General features: G+C 39.4%; 1 protein-coding gene across 3 annotated transcripts; it reads left to right on the top strand.

The window, feature by feature from the left end:
• The first annotated feature begins 270 nt into the window (after window positions 1-270).
• mapk4 (mitogen-activated protein kinase 4) lies at window positions 271-17,413 on the top strand. Of its 3 annotated transcripts, XM_077561462.1 has the most exons (11): window positions 271-380; window positions 504-530; window positions 3,818-4,001; window positions 4,224-4,605; window positions 4,787-4,962; window positions 9,068-9,212; window positions 10,763-10,845; window positions 10,926-11,004; window positions 11,424-11,643; window positions 11,718-11,871; window positions 12,287-17,413. In XM_077561462.1, exons 4-11 carry the CDS (start codon window positions 4,239-4,241, stop codon window positions 13,139-13,141), a joined length of 2,079 nt encoding a protein of 692 aa, XP_077417588.1. In that variant the 5' UTR covers window positions 271-380; window positions 504-530; window positions 3,818-4,001; window positions 4,224-4,238; the 3' UTR covers window positions 13,142-17,413. The 3 variants fall into 3 exon arrangements, 2 of the variants coding, with proteins under 2 accessions (XP_077417588.1, XP_077417587.1); XM_077561461.1 differs by having other exon boundaries at window positions 318-530; XR_013293459.1 differs by lacking the exons at window positions 11,424-11,643; window positions 11,718-11,871; window positions 12,287-17,413 and having other exon boundaries at window positions 318-530; window positions 10,719-10,845; window positions 10,926-10,936.
• The last annotated feature ends 584 nt before the right edge of the window (window positions 17,414-17,997 follow it).

The following is a 17,997-nucleotide window of genomic DNA, read 5'->3' as shown; positions in this document are numbered from 1 at the left end:
GGCACTTCATCAACTGCGGTGTGTGCGCGTGCATATACGTGCTTTTGTGTGTGTCTTTCTTGATATAGATCCCCCTCTCTCTCTCTCTCTCTCTCTCTCTCTCTCTGTCTCTCTCTCTCTCTTCTCTCTCTCTCTCTCTCTCTCTCTCTCTCTCTCTCTCTGTCTCTCTCTCTGTCTCTCTCTCTCTCTCTCTCTCTCTCTCTCTCTCTCTCTCTCTCTCTCTCTCTCTCTCTCTCTCTCTCTCTCACACATTATCCGCGGTCCTCTGGACGGCTACACAGCGGGGCTCTCGGCAGCCCGCTGTCTTATCTCAACATTCGCGGATCCCCACTCCGGTGCCGCCGACATGCTGCCGGCTGCCTGCCCTTCCTTCTCTCACGGTATCACCCCCTTGTAACAAAGAGACATTGTGATAAAGAGATGCGATTACTTAATTCACTTTTTTCCTAATGAGGACTCGCATTTGTCTCTCTTATCTTGTTCTCCGGATCTTTTGTCTGCAGACGGCGGGCGGGCTGAACGATGATCTGGTGAGTGTGATGCTGTTGTTGTTCCCTCCTTTCCCCCCCTACCCTTTGTGACTGTATTGTGAAGCCATTCAAGCGAAGTAAGGACTTATAGTTTGAGCAAAGGCTTCAGTAATTGGTTTATTGGTGCACTTTCATCACCTCTTATTCAAACGGCGTTTGAGAGGATGTAATGCCAAAGGGGCGCTGCACACACACACACACACGCACGCACGCACGCATGCACACACACACACACACACACATACACACACACACACACACACGCGCGCACACACACACACACACACACACACACGCAGCTGCTGCATGAAGCCAGCTGCACATACAAGAAGAAGATGCAGTGTAGCTTTACTGCTGACACCTGCAAATACAGTAGAATGGACCACACGTTTCCCATAATAATTTCCCCCCCCCCCCCAGGGTCAACATGAAAAAATTATTAATTGCTTAGGTAATGTTTAAGTAGTATTTCAACATGAAGTTTAGCTGTCACACAAGTGTATAAAATAAGTTGTTCTTATAAAATTAAAATAGATCAATACAGTCTTGAAGTCTTGATCAACATTTCATGTCAGCTGAAATGAAAAACTTAACTCACCAATTTATCAAAATTGAATGATTCTTTCTTGACAAGCAACATGTTTGCAAGTATCTTATCTTATGTAGAATTTGTGAGGTACATGTTAATTAATAAAACATTTTTAAAAAGTGCATTTAATGCTAAAAAGCAAATTCATTATTAATTATATTAATTGATTTAATTATATTCGTCTTGCCATTGAACTACTAATGTATATACAGTGTTTCCCCACCATGTTAATACTTGGGCGGGCCACCAAAGTAAACTGGCCCGCCACCCAAGAAGTTTGCAAGAAAATGTCATAAAAAAAATATATATATATAAAAAAAAACATGTCGCGACCGGATATACCGTATATAACGTTAGATATGACAGCCTTATTTTATTCTTTTTTTTTTTTTTTAATTCTAATACAAAATGGGTGCAAAAAATATGGTGTCACTAAGTAATGTGTTATCAACCTTTTTAGTCTGAAAATTCACTAGAATGCATAATATGAAGTGAAAAATTACCCACATTTTTTTTTGGGGGGGGGGGGGGGGGCGGCACCCAACTAACCCTAACCTTATATCACCACCCAACCCCCCACCCCAACAAACATTGCCGCCAGAGTCCACCCGCCCAAGTATATTACAAATCTGTGGGAAACACTGATATATACATTTTATTTATTTATTTATTTGTTTGTTTGTTTATTTATTTATTAATATTTGCCATGGTGCATTTCAAGAATCTGGTGAAAATTAAAAAACAAAACAAAAAAAAACAATACCAAAGATTGTTTATTCACATTAACTCTGATGACGTGATGTGGTGTCAAATGTACACTCTTAGGAGGCAAGTCTCCCCTCCGAAGTGACAAAAAATTGCTCCTGTTTAAGTAATTTGGTTTTGATATTTTTTGAAGAAGATCGTTGTTGCATAAGCTTCTGAAGTCACACGCACGCACGCACGCACGCACGCACACGCACGTGCACACACATAGACACACACAAAGCGTCATTTCCAGTGGTGATGCATTATTTATAAAGTTAGTCTGAAACTGCACCTCCCACCCAGCACCACTATTATGCAGTCTCTCTCTCTCTCTCTCTCTCTCTCTCTCTCTCTCTCTCTCTCTCTCTCTCTCTCTCTCTCTCTGTCTTGCACTGAGGTGAACACAAACGTGAAGTGTGATGATTATTTCAGAATGGCCTGTTTGTTTCTCCAGTTATCCGTTTATACAGAGACCCGAGAGAAGAGGGTAAAAGTAAAGGTGCGTTGGTCATTTGTGTTGATGGATTGTTTGGCTCCTTGCAGGGATCAAGGTCTGTTGTAGTGCTTTACTGTATAACAGTGTGCACCTGCACAATCGAATGTGATCCAATACAAGGATTGTAAAAAGGCTGCCGTCTTAATGCTGGTCGTTGTATAGTTTGCAGTAATGTAAAACTGTGCTGTATTATAGCCTACTGAGATTTGTTTTTTTAATATTTTGTTACATTCTTTAGCTTGTCAGTACAGGGCAATATAACAAAACTGACAGTTTGATGCAGTGCAGTTCTACAATGAAACTAGAACCAAGATAATCTAAAAATAAAAAAAATAGGGGGAAATAGGTATACAGGAGTGTAAACTGGCTATTGTGTATCTGTATGTTTAAAGGAAGCCTAATGCAAGCTATTTCATGATCACAAATTATATATTTTATCATATTATAACGGCACAAACTACAATAGACAATTGCGTTTTCATTAGGAACATTTTTTTGAATTTTAATTTGACAACTATTTATTTTATTGATATTTTCTTTAATTAATTTATTTTTTATTTATGATTATTATTGGATTTTTATTTATATTTATTTATATATTTCCTTTGTTTTAAAATACCTGTATTTAATTTTATCCGAAAGTACTGTAGAAGTTTTATTTTCGTGATTTTAATATTTCATCATTTATTTTGTGTTGTATTTGTCTTTTTCTACTTTTTTACTTTAATTTGTTTAATTAAAAAATTGTAAAATATAGCATTTTAATATTTGGAAATGTTTATTTATATATATATATATATATATCTTTTTTTTTTTTTAAATGGTCTATTTATTTGTAATAAAATAGTTCTATTTTTTCTGATTTATTTTTAGTCCTTAATTGGTCATTTTACCTATTATAAAGTTCACAACTTTGAATATTTATTTAGAATGTTTTATTTATTTTTAGTTTTAGTTTTACAATTTTAATTTGATCCATTCACATTTGATTTAAAATGCAATTTTTTTTTTAAATGCCCAAATATAAATTTTAAATGTGTATTTTCTTAATTAGTGTCAGACCGCTGTGGGGTTGCTATTGATTTATTTGATTAATTTGATTCATTTTTTTCTTTGTTTACTGTATTTTGTTTTGTCATCGTTGTCCTTGTATTTTTGAAATACTGAACTTAATTTCGATATTCAATATTTTCATATTCATACAACAGGTTTTCGGCTCTGTTACTGAGCTTCAATAGTCTGACAAAATGACTCTCAACACAACTATACAACCACAATCATAAGCCCATTGTTGAATAAACACCTCAAAAACATTTGAAAAAGGAAGAATGTTTTTTTTTTTTTTTTTGGGCTACAGCTCACATTTGCTCTCACACATGTAACTGTGCTGTAACTGAAGACTGTTGCCGTATTATTTTCTTTTACTTATCTTCCTTTCCCTCCTCCCTCCTGCAGCTGCGGTAACAGATGTCCTGGCTCACTGATGCTCTTAGTGGGGGGAGCTGAAATCACACAAGGAGACCACCAATGATTGATCTTACTTGGGACAAACTTGAGTGAATGCACTGACAGCATCATGGAAGAAGAGGAAGACAATGTAACTCTTGGAGCTGTCATAAGTCACATGTGCAAGTCATAAGTAAGTAACACAAGTCTTAACCTTCTAGTTTCAATCAAATCTCAAGTTACCGTGACAGAAATCAAGCAAGTCAATTAGTCTCCACTTAAATTTCCAAAAAGTTGAGTCTTGTCTTGGGTTAGGCATGTCATAACTCAAGTCAGACAACAGCTGATGATTCGCTTTGCACTTAGTGTCAAACAAATGTGTTTTATAGCATAAAAACACCAGCTTTCCAATCAGGGCAAATCATCGATCATGGCCAGACAAGACACCTCGCACCTCCTCCACGGCTTCGACCTCAGCGGCCACTTTGTCGACGTCCGGCCCCTCGGCGCCGGCGGTACCGGGCTGGTCCTGTCGGCCGTGGACCAGCGTACCGGACGTCGCGTGGCCATCAAGAAGTTGGCCATGCGTGACGCCGTCACGGTGAAGCATGCGCTAAGGGAGGTGAAGATCACCCGCCGGCTGCATCACGAGAATGTGGTCCGGGTACACGAGGTCCTGGCGCCCCACGGACGACCGCCAGCCAAAGACCCAGCCCAACTTGGCGCCCTGTACGTCATCCAGGAGTGCATGGAGACGGATTTGGCTCAGCTGCTGGAGCAAGGAGCGCTGTCAACAGGTACGGATATGTGAGACGTCGTCGTAGGCTTGGTTCACACTTGACAGTTGGTTTGGTTAAAAAAAAAAAAAAAGATTGTGGTGCAGAGACTCTTAATTTGTTTGGTGTTTCATTCATGTCGAAAGCAGTGGCAACACCAAAATATTTAAATACTGCACGACACTGTACGAAATGTCTACAGGTCACGCCACACTGCTGTTCTACCAGCTACTGCGGGGCCTGAAGTTCATCCACTCCACCAACGTGCTGCACAGAGACCTCAAGCCTGCCAACATCTTCATCAACACTGACCAACTGCTGCTCAAGATCGGAGACTTCGGCCTGGCCCGGATAGTCGACCCCCACTATTCTCATAAGGTAGGCTCAAACTAACAGACAATTCTTTTCTTGTGCTGCAAATAGTGTGACCAAAGTTGCTAAATTAAAAACCTTGCAGGTCACTACAATTTTGCAGAAAATACACAATAAAACACAAGAAAGACATCATTCAAACACATTGACTTCAAAGTGTGTTAGCAAAAACATTATCGGGAGTTGTCTTGGCTGGCCAGCTTATATTGTAAACCTCTAAAGTAGGTGATAGAACAATTGTGTTACTATTCTCCCTATTAGAAGCAAGTGTAGCATCAAAAGCTGTCGTTGGAAGAGCACGCTACTTCTATTACATTTTTGTTGCAGTCAGGAACATTGTTTGTTTGCTTGTTTTTGTTTCACAGCTCCCCCTATAGTTTATTAAACACTTTTAAACCACAGTTGTAAACATTCATTTGTCAGGTATGAATACTCTTAATTTTAATAAGCTAATTAATGTATAGGTAGATGCTAGGCTGGCTCATCTGTGCTATATAACATGCATTAAAAAAAAGGAAATATTTTCAGTAAAACGCTGCACGCAATTCAAAACTTAAGCAAGTCCGTGGCTAGTCCATCAATACTGAAGCCCTTTGAGGTATAAAAGCAATAATAAAATAATAGATTTCTGCTTTTGACAAGCAAGTCGGTGCGCTATGAGGAAAGAGATAAGGGCTCCTCGGGACTAGAAGCATTGTTCCGACGCAGGAATTGCTGCGCGATAAGGGATAGCATTTCAAATAAAACAACCGGCACAAAAGGATCATTTGTGGTGCTTTAACGTCCTTTACTGACTAATGGATTTGCTCTGTCAGCATGCTAGGCAAGTGGTTAGAATGTCTGTCCCACAGATTTCAAGTTTGGGTTTGAAACTCAGCTCTGGCATTCCTATTTGCAGTTTGTATGTTATCTTGGCATGCGTGAGTTAACTTTTCGTCAGGGATGATAAAAGCCCGTTTTTCACAGGGATATGTTCCAGACCAGCCTGCAATAATAGGTGAAAATCAGCAATGCAGACTGTGTAGGGGTGTTTAATGAAATTACATGTGATTCATAGTATATCTACATACACTACAGTGTACCGGCGTCAACCTGTCCAGTGTCAGGTTTAGTACAAATCCGGCCCTATGATCTGTATGATCTGCCTCAGTGTCAACAGGAATACTGTAACATTAGTCGACGTGTGCGTGTGTGTGAGATGAAAGGTGAGCTCTTTCAGATCACATCACGGGGCAGCGGATCAGCTGGATGCTGTGTGTGTGCTTTTGTCTTTGCTACATTGTGGGGCCAATACACGTGTGTTTTTACATGTTTAACTACCATAGTGGGGACCGACTTGAAATTGTGGGGACATTTTGCTGGTCCCCGGAAGTTCAGACCTCTTTTTGAGGGGCAATACTTGGTTTTAGAGTTTAGGTTTGAATTGGGTTATGGTTGAGGTTAGGGTAAGGAATGGGGGTAGGCAATCATTTTTTATGATTGGGGTTAGGGGAAGGGGCTAGGAAATGCATTATGTCCATGAAATGTCCCCACGATGATACTAAGACAAGTTAGTGTGTGTGTGTGTGTGTGTGTGTGCTCTTGTTTTTTTATATAGTGGGGCCAACATTTCGGTATTTCACATAGTTGTGGGGCCCACCCGTCCATGTGGGGCCATTTTGCTGGGTCCCACAAGTTTAGACCTCTTTTTGAGGGTCAAGACTTGGTTTTAGAGTTTAGGTTTGAATTGTGTTATGGTTGAGATTAGGGTAAGGAATAGAGGTAGGCAATCATTTTTGATGGTTGGGGTTAGGGGAAGGGGCTACGAAATGCATTATGTCAATGAGATGGCCCCATAAAGATAGTAAAACAAATGTGTGTGTGTGTTTGTGTGCGTAGGTAAGGGGGGGCGTGGTTTAGAGGACAAATCGGGAGAAGAGGTGAGAAATATTTAGGCATTAATTGAAGCGGAGGGTGACAGAATGCGAAGCATCAATATGGCCGATGTTGCACTTTGAAAGACTTTTGACTACATTAGCCCTGCTCACAAATTATTCAAGAAGAAGGAAGAAATAGCAACTAGGAAATCGACAGCATGTGAATAATTGCAGCTAATATAGTACTGTATTTTAAATGACTATTTTTTCTTGTGTAACTTTTCCAATATGATATATTTAGTACAATATGCAAATATATCAGAGCAGATACCTCACACTTGTTTTTTCTTATTGTTGTTTGTGGTCTGTCTGCAACACACTGAGGGCGTTTCTTTTTCTAACATTTTGCTCTTTTCATAAAGTGTCCAGTTGCTGGGTGTGCCAAATATTGTGTCTGTCTCTCTTGCATTATTTTCATCCCAGGCTTGCCGTTGCCACGCACCTGATGGATGTAGAGTAGTTTACACGGTGTGAAACGCAATTTCTCACGCCGGGATTGAGACATCTCACCTGAGCTCAGTTTTAAATCCCTCGCTGCCTCATACGGTTGACAAAACTGAGCAATTACTCCGCGACAAGTACAAGATAAAGTAATAATTAGTTAGAAGGAAAGAGCGGATAATGAGATAGCAAGAAGAGGAGTGCTGTAATTAAAACCACACACATGCCCTTTGAGTTCAAACTTAATAATTACCATAAATGGAATACATTAATTTATTGCACAAAAGCATTGTTAAGGATTTTTGCGGGTTGTTTAATATCGCAATATTTAAGATACAGGCATGAAGGACATGCATATAGAGGAAAAACAAGTACTTTGTGATTTAGGCTAATATCAAGTTAGTAATTATTACTGAATCTTTACGCTCATTCTTTGAAGAGGACTACTTCGTTTATGTGAGTGTAAGCAGCACCAAAACAAGAACTACCAACAGTATCTTGCATTTCAACCCCAAGAATAAACAAATTTATTATAAAAACTCAACATAATTTTAGGGTTTTATTTTTCTATTATTGTCCTATTTATTTGTCATGTTTGGCGTTGTTTTTAAGAAATTACAATTAACGATAAAGTCTGCAATAATAAAGCTGCAATCCTTGCTTCACTAACCCCCAGAATACCCTCATGAATGTACACATGACATCAGCTATACAATGTGCACCATGTACAAGCCAACGTTAGCTAACCCTTGCCAAAAAGTCGTATACTTTAAGTACATAATATAGAGTATACTTAAGTACAGTATAAGCAAGTTTAATTTCCGAGTGTACTTATTCTTGTACTAAAAGTGAACTCCTTGGGACTAAATTGGCCCATTTTAGTACATTTAAAACTATACTTAAGTATCTTATAAAAAGATGTTAATAAGTATACTTAAGCATACTTTCAAGTATATTTTATAGTATATTTAAGTATACTTTATAGTATATCTGTCGGCAGTATTTTATTTTGAAATGCTTGGCTTGGTCAGAACCATCAAAGAGCCCAAAACGGGCCACAATACCGCCTAGGGGTATACTATTACTTAAATATACTTGAAAGTATACTTTGTGGTATACTTAAGTTCACAGTTTAGTTTACAGCAAAAAGTGATGAATTGACAGGGATCAAACCAACAAACTCGAGTACCAAAGCTACTAACCTTAACCGCTAAGTTTTCCCAGCCTGTTATGGGTTTTATAAATAAATTTAACCTATAATTTTAGTCCGTTGTAGCATATACAGTAAACTTTTGGTATATGTTTCAGTATACTTACAAGAACTTATCATTTACTTGGTGGAGTATACTTCCATTTAGTACAAGAAAAGTACATTTTAAGTATACTTTCCTAATTTTGAGTATACTTCAAGCATACTTAAATATACTTCTTTTTGGTAAGGGAAGGCTGCTACGTTGTTAGCATGCATGATTCTTGTTGGAAAGGGAAGGAAATTCATGGACAGCATAGCTGCGCCCCAGCATAAAAACTGGCATATCCTGATTTTTATGCTGACGCAATGATGTACTTGTTTAGGAATTTGGCTCATCTCTCTGCGCCAGTGTTGTGGTGTGTTTTTGGAAAGTTAAAAATAAAATTGTCAGAAGATTCCCCCACTGAAGCTTCTTTGTTGTTCAAACAATAATAACCACTGTATCGGATTAAAATGCACAAAGAGTGTAGTAAGTAAGGCCTCACTCATTGTTTTCCCACAGGGCTATCTGTCCGAGGGTTTGGTCACCAAGTGGTATTGTTCTCCTCGTCTGCTGCTGTCCCCTAACAACTACACAAAGGCCATCGACATGTGGGCCGCGGGATGCATCCTAGCTGAGATGCTTACTGGACGTATGCTCTTTGCAGGTAAAGGTTTAGAAAGAAAAAGAAGACCCACAAAGGCTATTTTTATTCATTTTCTGTCACAATGTTATTCAGAAAATAACTGTAATGTTACAAGAATGAAGCTAGAATTTGACTAAAACGGAATCAATTAGGTGGTTAATCAAATAGACTATTTTTGTTTCTTCTCAGTCTGTCCCTAATGCGCTTGTCCAATTGGGAAGATTGTGAGTGGAATTTTAAAAAGCTGTTTCCCTTATATGATGAATCCCACTTCCATAATTCAACATGACGTTACACAAGGTGGCGTCTGCTGAGCGATTGTCTGTCCTCAACTGAAGAGACTCGATATACTCTGTGCAGTCGTGGTGATTGTGTGAGCGGAATACTAATGATTCCAGAGAAAGTCTGCATGTTGTTCCTCCGCCAGCAGTTTATTTGACCTCCACTGGCCTGCGGGGGAGCGCATACGGCAGGAGACGCTCAACTGCCACAGTCACACATCCAGCTTTTATTTTCACCTAACACCACAATACTCAAAGCAGCTGAGCAATCACTTTTTATTGCTATTGCTGTTTTAACATTTGCCACGGGGGAGCCAGTGCACTTTCTTCTTAATACACTGATGGTGTTTAACTACAAAAGAGGTGGCAAACATACGGCTTGTGGAGGGGGAAAAGCCCAAAAATATTCAACCCAGAAATGCTCATAAGTAACTGTAGCGTTTATTAAAGTGTACCTGGTGGCTTATGTTTTGGTGTAGCGCACTCTGCTGGTGTGTTGACGTCACTACAATAAATTTGCTGGGGAACGCCATTTATTCTTTCTTGTTGAAAAATACAATAAACAGATAGCACAATCGAATGTAAATTTACAAGGTGAAAGATTAGATGAAAAGTTTTATGAATATTTAATGATTTATTTAATTTTAATGTATTTATTTATATTGAAGAGGGTTGGAATACTACAAGAAAAAAAAATAAAAAATAAAAAAAAATTGCTGCAATATTGAGAATGGAATATTACAAGAACAAAGTTTTGATCTTACGAGACAAAGGTTTGCGAATGTTTGCGGTTTGAGAATGTTGCAATGTCATGAGTAATTATTGGAATGTTACATGAATGAATTCTTATATATAAATAATATGAGCAAAGACAAGATCTTGTAAGAATAATGTCATGTTTTAAGAATTCAAGTCACAATACACGAAAATTTATTTTTTTAATGCAAAATTTACAAATAAAGAGAAAAATACAGTATACAGGCTGTATTACTAGAATATAGCTTTAATGTCACAAGAAGAACAGTTGTTTTCAAAATAGAAAAGTGGTGGTCTGATGAGTGAACTGAACTGACAAAAGAATGTCATGTTACAAGAAGAAAGTGGCGCATTTTGAGAGGAGGTAATACATAATATTACGAACACTGTAATGACAACAATCTGTCCTTTTTGTCAAATAAATGTTGTAATTGCCATACAATTATCATTCTGATGACACTAAATGGCTGCCTTTCAATTTGTTATTTAGAGACGTGGTCCTAACTGGTCTGTGATAGACTCCTCCATTTGCAGGAGCTCACGAGCTGGAGCAGATGCAGCTGATTCTCGACACCGTGCCGGTAATCAGAGACGAAGACAGACAGGACCTGCTACAGGTGGTTGCCTCTCATTCTTCATTATATAAAAATAATAATAAATATTAATCACGTAAATATTGTTCCGTTTGCCCGGCTAGGTAATGCCTTCATATATTAATCATGGCTGGAAAGTCAAGAAGCCGTTTTCTGTGCTGTTGCCTGAAGTGAATGCAGAAGGTGAGCGGATACATTTAGCAGAAGTTAGCTTAGCTGGTGCCAAATATTGTTTGATGCTTCGCCTCCCCTGAAATCCCATTAACCTCGATGAAATCCTTTAATGTCCAAGTAATGTGGATGTTCATATTAAAATACAAAATAAAATAGTAAACAAGCAAAAATAAAAGAAAAATAAAATACATAAAATGGTAAAAAAAAAAATGGTTCAAATGTTCTGACATTTAGCTATTAATGGTAAACTTGCTGCGTAAACAGTTACGAAATCACGACAATTACATTTCCAAAAATGCACAACACTGGGACTGCAAAAACTGAATGGCCAAAGTGTGCTATAGTCATATTAAAAAAAAATGTTATATATTTTTTTTAATATAACGACGATAAATCTGACTTGATAATTGTCATTGTTTTAATTTCAGCTGTGGACTTCCTGGAGCAAATCCTGACATTCAACCCCATGGACCGTCTGACAGCCGAGGCGGCATTGTCCCACTCGTTCCTGCGCCAATACTCGTGTCCCGAGGATGAGCCCACCTCGCCGCACCCCTTCCGCATTGAGGACGAACTGGAGGACAGCCTCGTCATGGGTCACAGTCTCAGCAACAGCCTGAGCCGGGCCTCCAGCATCCACTGGGACAGGTGAAACCCGCCCACACAATGTTAACCCCACAACAACAACAAAGGTCAACTTTTTTTCCCCCCATTCTTGACAGTTTGTCAACAGATGTGTTCTGGCAGCAGTTGGGCGGGAGCTGTGGATGCATGCCGTCAAGTAACATGACCTCAGATATGGAAGACACGACAGAAGAAGAGGAGGTGCAGAGGGACCCCCGAGCCAGCTGCGCCTCATTTCTCGAGGAGGCCCAGGTAGGACACGCCTCTACAATTCACATTTTTTTATACACATTTTTATGGACTTTTTATGAGATTTAGATGCAGTTAAGCAGATACAGTAGATCTGTAAAATACTGATACGGTCATACCAATACAGTATTATCAAAACAGGAAGTGTTTTTTATGACAAACCACTCATCATTTTGATTACTGTTATCATGTTGAAAACTGGACTGTTGATCCCTGACAGTCTGTCATCATAAAGGATTTTTTAATCTGCATTTGGAGAGCCCAAATAAATCTCAACTATGTGGTTCTATCAGGCTTTTTTTTTTTAGAATGTACCATATTTGGTAACGAAAATGGGTCATCAAAATGACATAATCAAATGCAAGTCGAACAAAAATAGGACTCACTTAGTTTCCCATCTTATTGTTATTCCGTCAAGGTGGATCCTCGTAAATATTCCCACAGCAGCTCCGCCGAACGCTACCTGGAGCACTCCCACTCCTCTCTGGACCGGGCCTGCGGTTTCGGGTTCGGCGACATGGATTGCGGCCGCTCGTGCGACTACAAGGTGGGCTCGCCGTCCTATCTGGACCGGATCGCGTGGCGGGATGGCAAACCTCAGCACTACTCGGAACCCAGCCTCATTCTGGATCTGTCTCACTGGAAGCGCAACACAAGCATCCCTCCGGTGCCCATCCAGCCACTTGGTGGAAGCGTGGAGGACGTGAGGGAGATGAACGTGGATGAGGTTGCAGGAACAGGAACTGGAACGGGGGATTTATTCCAGGAGATCTCCCGCTGGGTGGAGAGCACACAGTCCCGTCCGTACTCAACCAGTCCGAGTCCATCTCTGGAGCGGCACTGCTACACCTCCTCCCCGCCTCTCCCGCTCTCCCCTACGGACCACCCAACTCCCGTCTTCCACTACCCGGACGTGGAGCCTCATCACTTCACTGACGATGACAGACTCAGCCCCTTTCCGCCCATCACCCCTCCATCTCTCTGCTCCCTCCTTCCGTCCACTCCCACCTCGCCTCTTCTTCCCCCCCCAGCTCTCCCCACTACCACCACCTCAAAATCCTCTGACGTCCAACCCGACGAGTCGCTTCCTGTTAAGCAGAAGGAACGCCTTTTTGACTTGGATGCGTTCATTTCCCGAGCGTTGAAGCTGTGTCGGCAGAATAAGGAGAAAGGTGACGGCAAAGGTCGGCGGGAGGAGAGCAAACAAGTAAACGTCAACTGCAGGTTGCCCAGACCTCCTGAACACAGGACGCCACCACCCCCGCAGACTTAAGACCACACAGCAAAAGGTTTCCGAATGCCACGGTTCATCGTTTAGTCGCTGCTAAATTGTGAGCTCATCATAGGTTTTAAAGTGGTACCTTGACTTACTAGTTAACTTCTGTGATCAAGCTTGTAATTCAAATCACTCATACTATATTTCAATTGCATTCTCTACATTGTGACAGTGAAATGCCATATTTGCATTCAAGACCCCCCCAAAAAACACCACTAGTGTCTGGTTCCAAGGAAAATAGCAATACAGTGAACTCCGCATACCGATTAAAAAAAATAAATAAATGAAAATTTCATTATTTTGGGAGAGGGGGGTAACCCCCATTTTTTTCATAGAAAACGTTTATTGGTGGTGCAGCCCCATTAATTAATAACAATAATAATAATTATTATTATTATTTATTTGTTTATTTATTTATATTGGGGGTAAAAAAAATGATAAAAATTTTGGAGTAAATTATTTATACGCAGATTTTTTTTTTTTATATTTGTGGTCCGGCCCGGTCCCTATTCCTCCACAAATAGCAGGAATCCACTGTGCTGTATAATATAAATATAGTGGAACCTTGACTTACAAGTACCTCAATTTTCATGATTTTTGAGTTACAAGCTTTTTTTTCTCTTTTCTTCCCCTCTATGTCTCAAGCAAGCTTTAGATATGTCGCTGCTCAGTAAAATAGCAAAAAAAGACCCAAAAAAAAGCAGAGCCACACTCACCAAAGCACTTTCAGTCGTTCATTGGACGGGACAAACATACAATTACAAAATGAGTTTGGGACACAGAGATTTTGGTTCACTATATAACCAAGCTACAACTGGTTAAAGCAATCGTGTTGCTTTGTGCAAGGCTTTTCTCAGGCAACAATGAGCCATAAACTCACACACACACTCTTCTAAAATTGCTGAGTCAACTCAAGGCTCAAAAGTAACCCAAATTGGGTGAAATGGGCCAATGCTGGGTTATGTATACCCCAGTGCATTGGGTTGAGGAATTGACCCAGCATATTGGGTCAAGATTTTTAGCCGATGAGGGTTAAAAAAAACAATAAACACACACACCAAGAAATGGGTCACCAAGTAATCAATATAGCTGTGGTTAAACTTAGCCTACTCATTTTATCATTAACATTTTCTGAGAAGAAAACTCATCTTTTCCCCTTCCAGTCTTCAACCCAACCTCAAAATAATCAACCCAATCAGCTCAAAATCCACAAAATTGCAACCCAGCATTTTTTATGTGTATGACTATATGGCTGCAGCCAACTCTTTGGCATGGGGGTAGATACGGCAACCCACATCATTTTACAGAAAATCTGTACTGAATCTGTAATTTACTTCACTTTGGTGAGTTTTACAAGCATTTATTTTCACCAAATCCCATTTTTAACAAACTGGACAATAGTTGTACTGTATACTAAAAAAATAACTACCCACTATTTTCTGTGACTTCTGATTTAAACTTCAATTTGTTGTTGAAAAATGTATATACGATAACAACTACATGTGTAGGAGTTATTGCGTACAGTATACTTTATGCTATATATATGTCTATATGGTTTTCACAGTCATAAGTCATAAGCCTCACAGTTGTGAGGGTTTTTCTGGGAAACTTTTCTGTAGCCGCTCTGTGGAGGTAGCTTGACCACTTTAAGCTCAATCTTGTATTCATCCCAGTCACATGAAAGTAACATTTCAGAGTTAATGGGGTTAATTGTGTGGTGTTGGGTCTGCCTCACAGCTCAGAGATTCAGGGTTCAACTCAGCTGCTGTCACCATTTTTGCTGCACTTAATACCAGACAACTACACACAATGGCTCTTGGTCTTTGTTTTCATAGCCTAGACCAAATACGGCCCGTTATGCGTTTCAATCCGGCCCGCCGAACTTGTCCAATAAGGCTAGAATTTTTTTTATTTTTTTTTATTTTATTTTTTTGTTCAGCTCAGTGGCCGAGTGGTTAGAGTGTCCGCCCTGGGTTCAATTCCCGGCCGGGTCATACCAAAGACTATACTAAACTATATAACTTCTACACACCCGGAAAATATGATCACTGGGTCGGGGTCTCACTGATAAGCTCATTTACGCGCAGAAAGGGGACAGAAAAATACGCAGGGTACATTCATAACAACGTTTGCAATTTATTAAAATAAACGGGAGAATGGCAGTAAGCTTAACTCAAGATAACTGATTCAAAAAATATAATTCTTCCTGGATTTGGACATTTACAGCAGGAGACGGCACGGTTTTGTGTTGAACACAGCAATAATGTCCTGATAGTCCAGAGAATCGGTCAATTCTTTTTTGAAAGAAAGCAGGGACAAAGAGTTCAGTCTATCAGTCAACATTGTGGCACTGTTGCGTGTTTTGATCCTTTTGACAGCTGAAGATAGTCTTTCTACATGTTGTCATGGGTGAGGTGAGGAGCGCGCATGCAGGAGACTGTTGATATTGGTGAAGACATCCCCGGGGCGTGCGTCGAGCACTTCTATGAGCGTTTCCTCGTTGGCTTTTGGCTTCTTTTTGAGCTGCTGCACAAACACCGTGTGCTATGCGTCCCCCACGGAAATGGAAAAGTGGTCAGAGACGGATTGGATGTACGCGATTTGTCCTCAGCGCGTGACAGGCAGCAGCGGCTATCATGCAGCCGCAGGTGTCACACGTACTGTGGGCCTGGGTTAAAAATGGGTGGCCCAATGGAAAAAAATTCTTTAACTTTACGCCTTGAATTGAAATCTATTAATAATAGATGCAGTCACCAGGTTTGACAGATCACAGTGTATGTGCTATTATAATCTATTTACATTTCTCCTCCCACTTTGCCAAATAGTGTGTAAATGCCGCATCTTGCATATTCATTGAGGCAAACGTACTACCTGGATTAGGGCTATTTTATAATAATCATAATAATAATACATTTCATTTAAAAACAGCACCTTTCAGAACACCCAAGGTCACTTTACAAAGCATAAAAACACAGCAAAAGTTGAGCTAAAACAATAAAAATGAAGCTATTAGAAAAGCTGTTTTAAATATGTGGATTTTGCACATTTGAAAAACGCAGTCCTAAGTGCACACTATAAGTAAATTGGGTTGTACATTTATCTGTGTGTTTTTACTGTGCTATGAGGTCCAAATGCTCCTGGTCCGGCCCATCTGTCAAAATTTCAAACCCATTGTGGCCCGCAAGTCAAAAAGTTTGCCCACCCCTGGCCTAGATCCTAAATTATGAACCCAAACGTCTTCCACACACAGGAAGGTCTTCTGAATGTATTAAATGCCATGGAATAAGAAAATGAGACTTTCTACAACTCCTCACATGTTAACATTAATCTGACTTTCTTTTATCTTTTTGCTGTTGTGTGGTTTTTACAGATTTGTTGTGTGACTTGTTTGTCTTTTAATGTGCAATGCTAAACTTTTTTCTTTGGACAGCAAATGTCGATCTTGGGACTAATTTGCAATAGATTCGACAACATTCAACATTAGCCCCCATATTCTAATGCAATCAAAAACTTTGAACAATAGAAACCCTTTGTAATATAATTGGAAAAACTAATTTAACGCATCCCATTGTAATATAAGTCAAATTTACATGTATTACATGCCTAACCTTGTAAAAGACAATACATTCTGATATTGTTACTAATCGTGCTGACGTGTGCCTAAATGAGTTGCATTTGATGTCGCTCCAGCTTTCTACAAGGACGCAATAAGAATTATTTAATTCAGTAAAACCTTGGTTAATAAAACACATACATTCGCTGTAAAACTGGATAAATAAACTCTATTCACAGTAGACATACAGCACAATTAAACTCACAAGCACATTTAGGAATGTCGGTTTTCTTTAGTGTAGCAGTGATGTTTAATATACAGTAAGGTGCTGCAAAATCAACTAATTTCAATGATGATTCCGGTCCAGTGAGCACATTTCTTCTTCTTTTTTCCCCAAGTACACTTTCCACGACACCAGCAATAACTTCTCTCACACAAATTGAACACACGGTTACTGAGCTCATTTTCTATTGAATGAAAAAATGCAGCACACGTACGTGCCTCTGTACACCTCAATGCTTCCCAGCTTGCTGAATGTAAACACAAACTCCAAATCGCAATCTGCATGCTTTGAGAGTAATGCAAATATGTTCAACTTCACGTGTCTTTGTACTTTTTCATTTTGGTAAAGGCGAGAGGTTCGAATGCCCGAAAGTAAATGATTGTTTTTTTGCACCTTTTGTGGTGAAAACCTAATAAAACAAATACAAAAATGATTGTGCTGTATCATTTTTATTTAAATATTCAAAAGTGAACTGTGAAAAAAGTTCAATATTTGGTGTGTGGTGAAAAGTAGGGTTCTAAACTAGGGTTAGGGTTTCAAAGTAGGGTTTTAAACTAGGGTTAGGATTTCAAAGTAGGGTTTTAAACTAGTGTTAGGGAAAGTAGTTTAAAACCCGAATTTCAAACCTTAACTCTAGTTTAAAACCCTACTTTAAATCCTAACACAAGTTAAAAACCCTACTTTCAAACCCTAACCCTAGTTTAAAACCCTACGTTGTAACCCTAACCCTAGTTTAAAACCCTACTTTCAAACCCTAACACTAGTTTAAAACCCTACTTTCAAACCCTAACCCTAGTATAAAACCCTACTTTCAAACCCTAAAACTAGTTTAAAACCCTAATTTGAAACCCTAGTTTAAAACCCTACTTTCAAACCCTAACACTAGTTTAAAACCCTACATTCAAACCCGAACACTAGTTTAAAACCCTACTTTCCAACCCTAACTCTAGTTTAAAACCCTACTTTGAAACCCTAACCCTAGTTTAAAACGGTTAGGGTTTCAAATTAGGGTTTTAA

The sequence above is a fragment of the Vanacampus margaritifer genome, chromosome 3 (genome assembly GCF_051991255.1).
Source record: "Vanacampus margaritifer isolate UIUO_Vmar chromosome 3, RoL_Vmar_1.0, whole genome shotgun sequence".
In the NCBI taxonomy this organism is placed as follows: Eukaryota; Metazoa; Chordata; class Actinopteri; order Syngnathiformes; family Syngnathidae; genus Vanacampus; species Vanacampus margaritifer.
This window is presented reverse-complemented; position numbering and strand designations above follow the sequence as displayed.

Bases quoted from the DNA above. Each gene is read 5' to 3' on its own strand.
- mapk4 (XM_077561462.1), top strand. From the start codon at position 4,239: ATGGCCAGACAAGACACCTCGCACCTCCTCCACGGCTTCGACCTCAGC. The intron at 4,963-9,067 runs GTAGGCTCAAAC...GTTTTCCCACAG, and splicing joins ACCCCCACTATTCTCATAAG to GGCTATCTGTCCGAGGGTTT. The intron at 10,846-10,925 runs GTGGTTGCCTCT...TTGCCCGGCTAG, and splicing joins ACAGACAGGACCTGCTACAG to GTAATGCCTTCATATATTAA.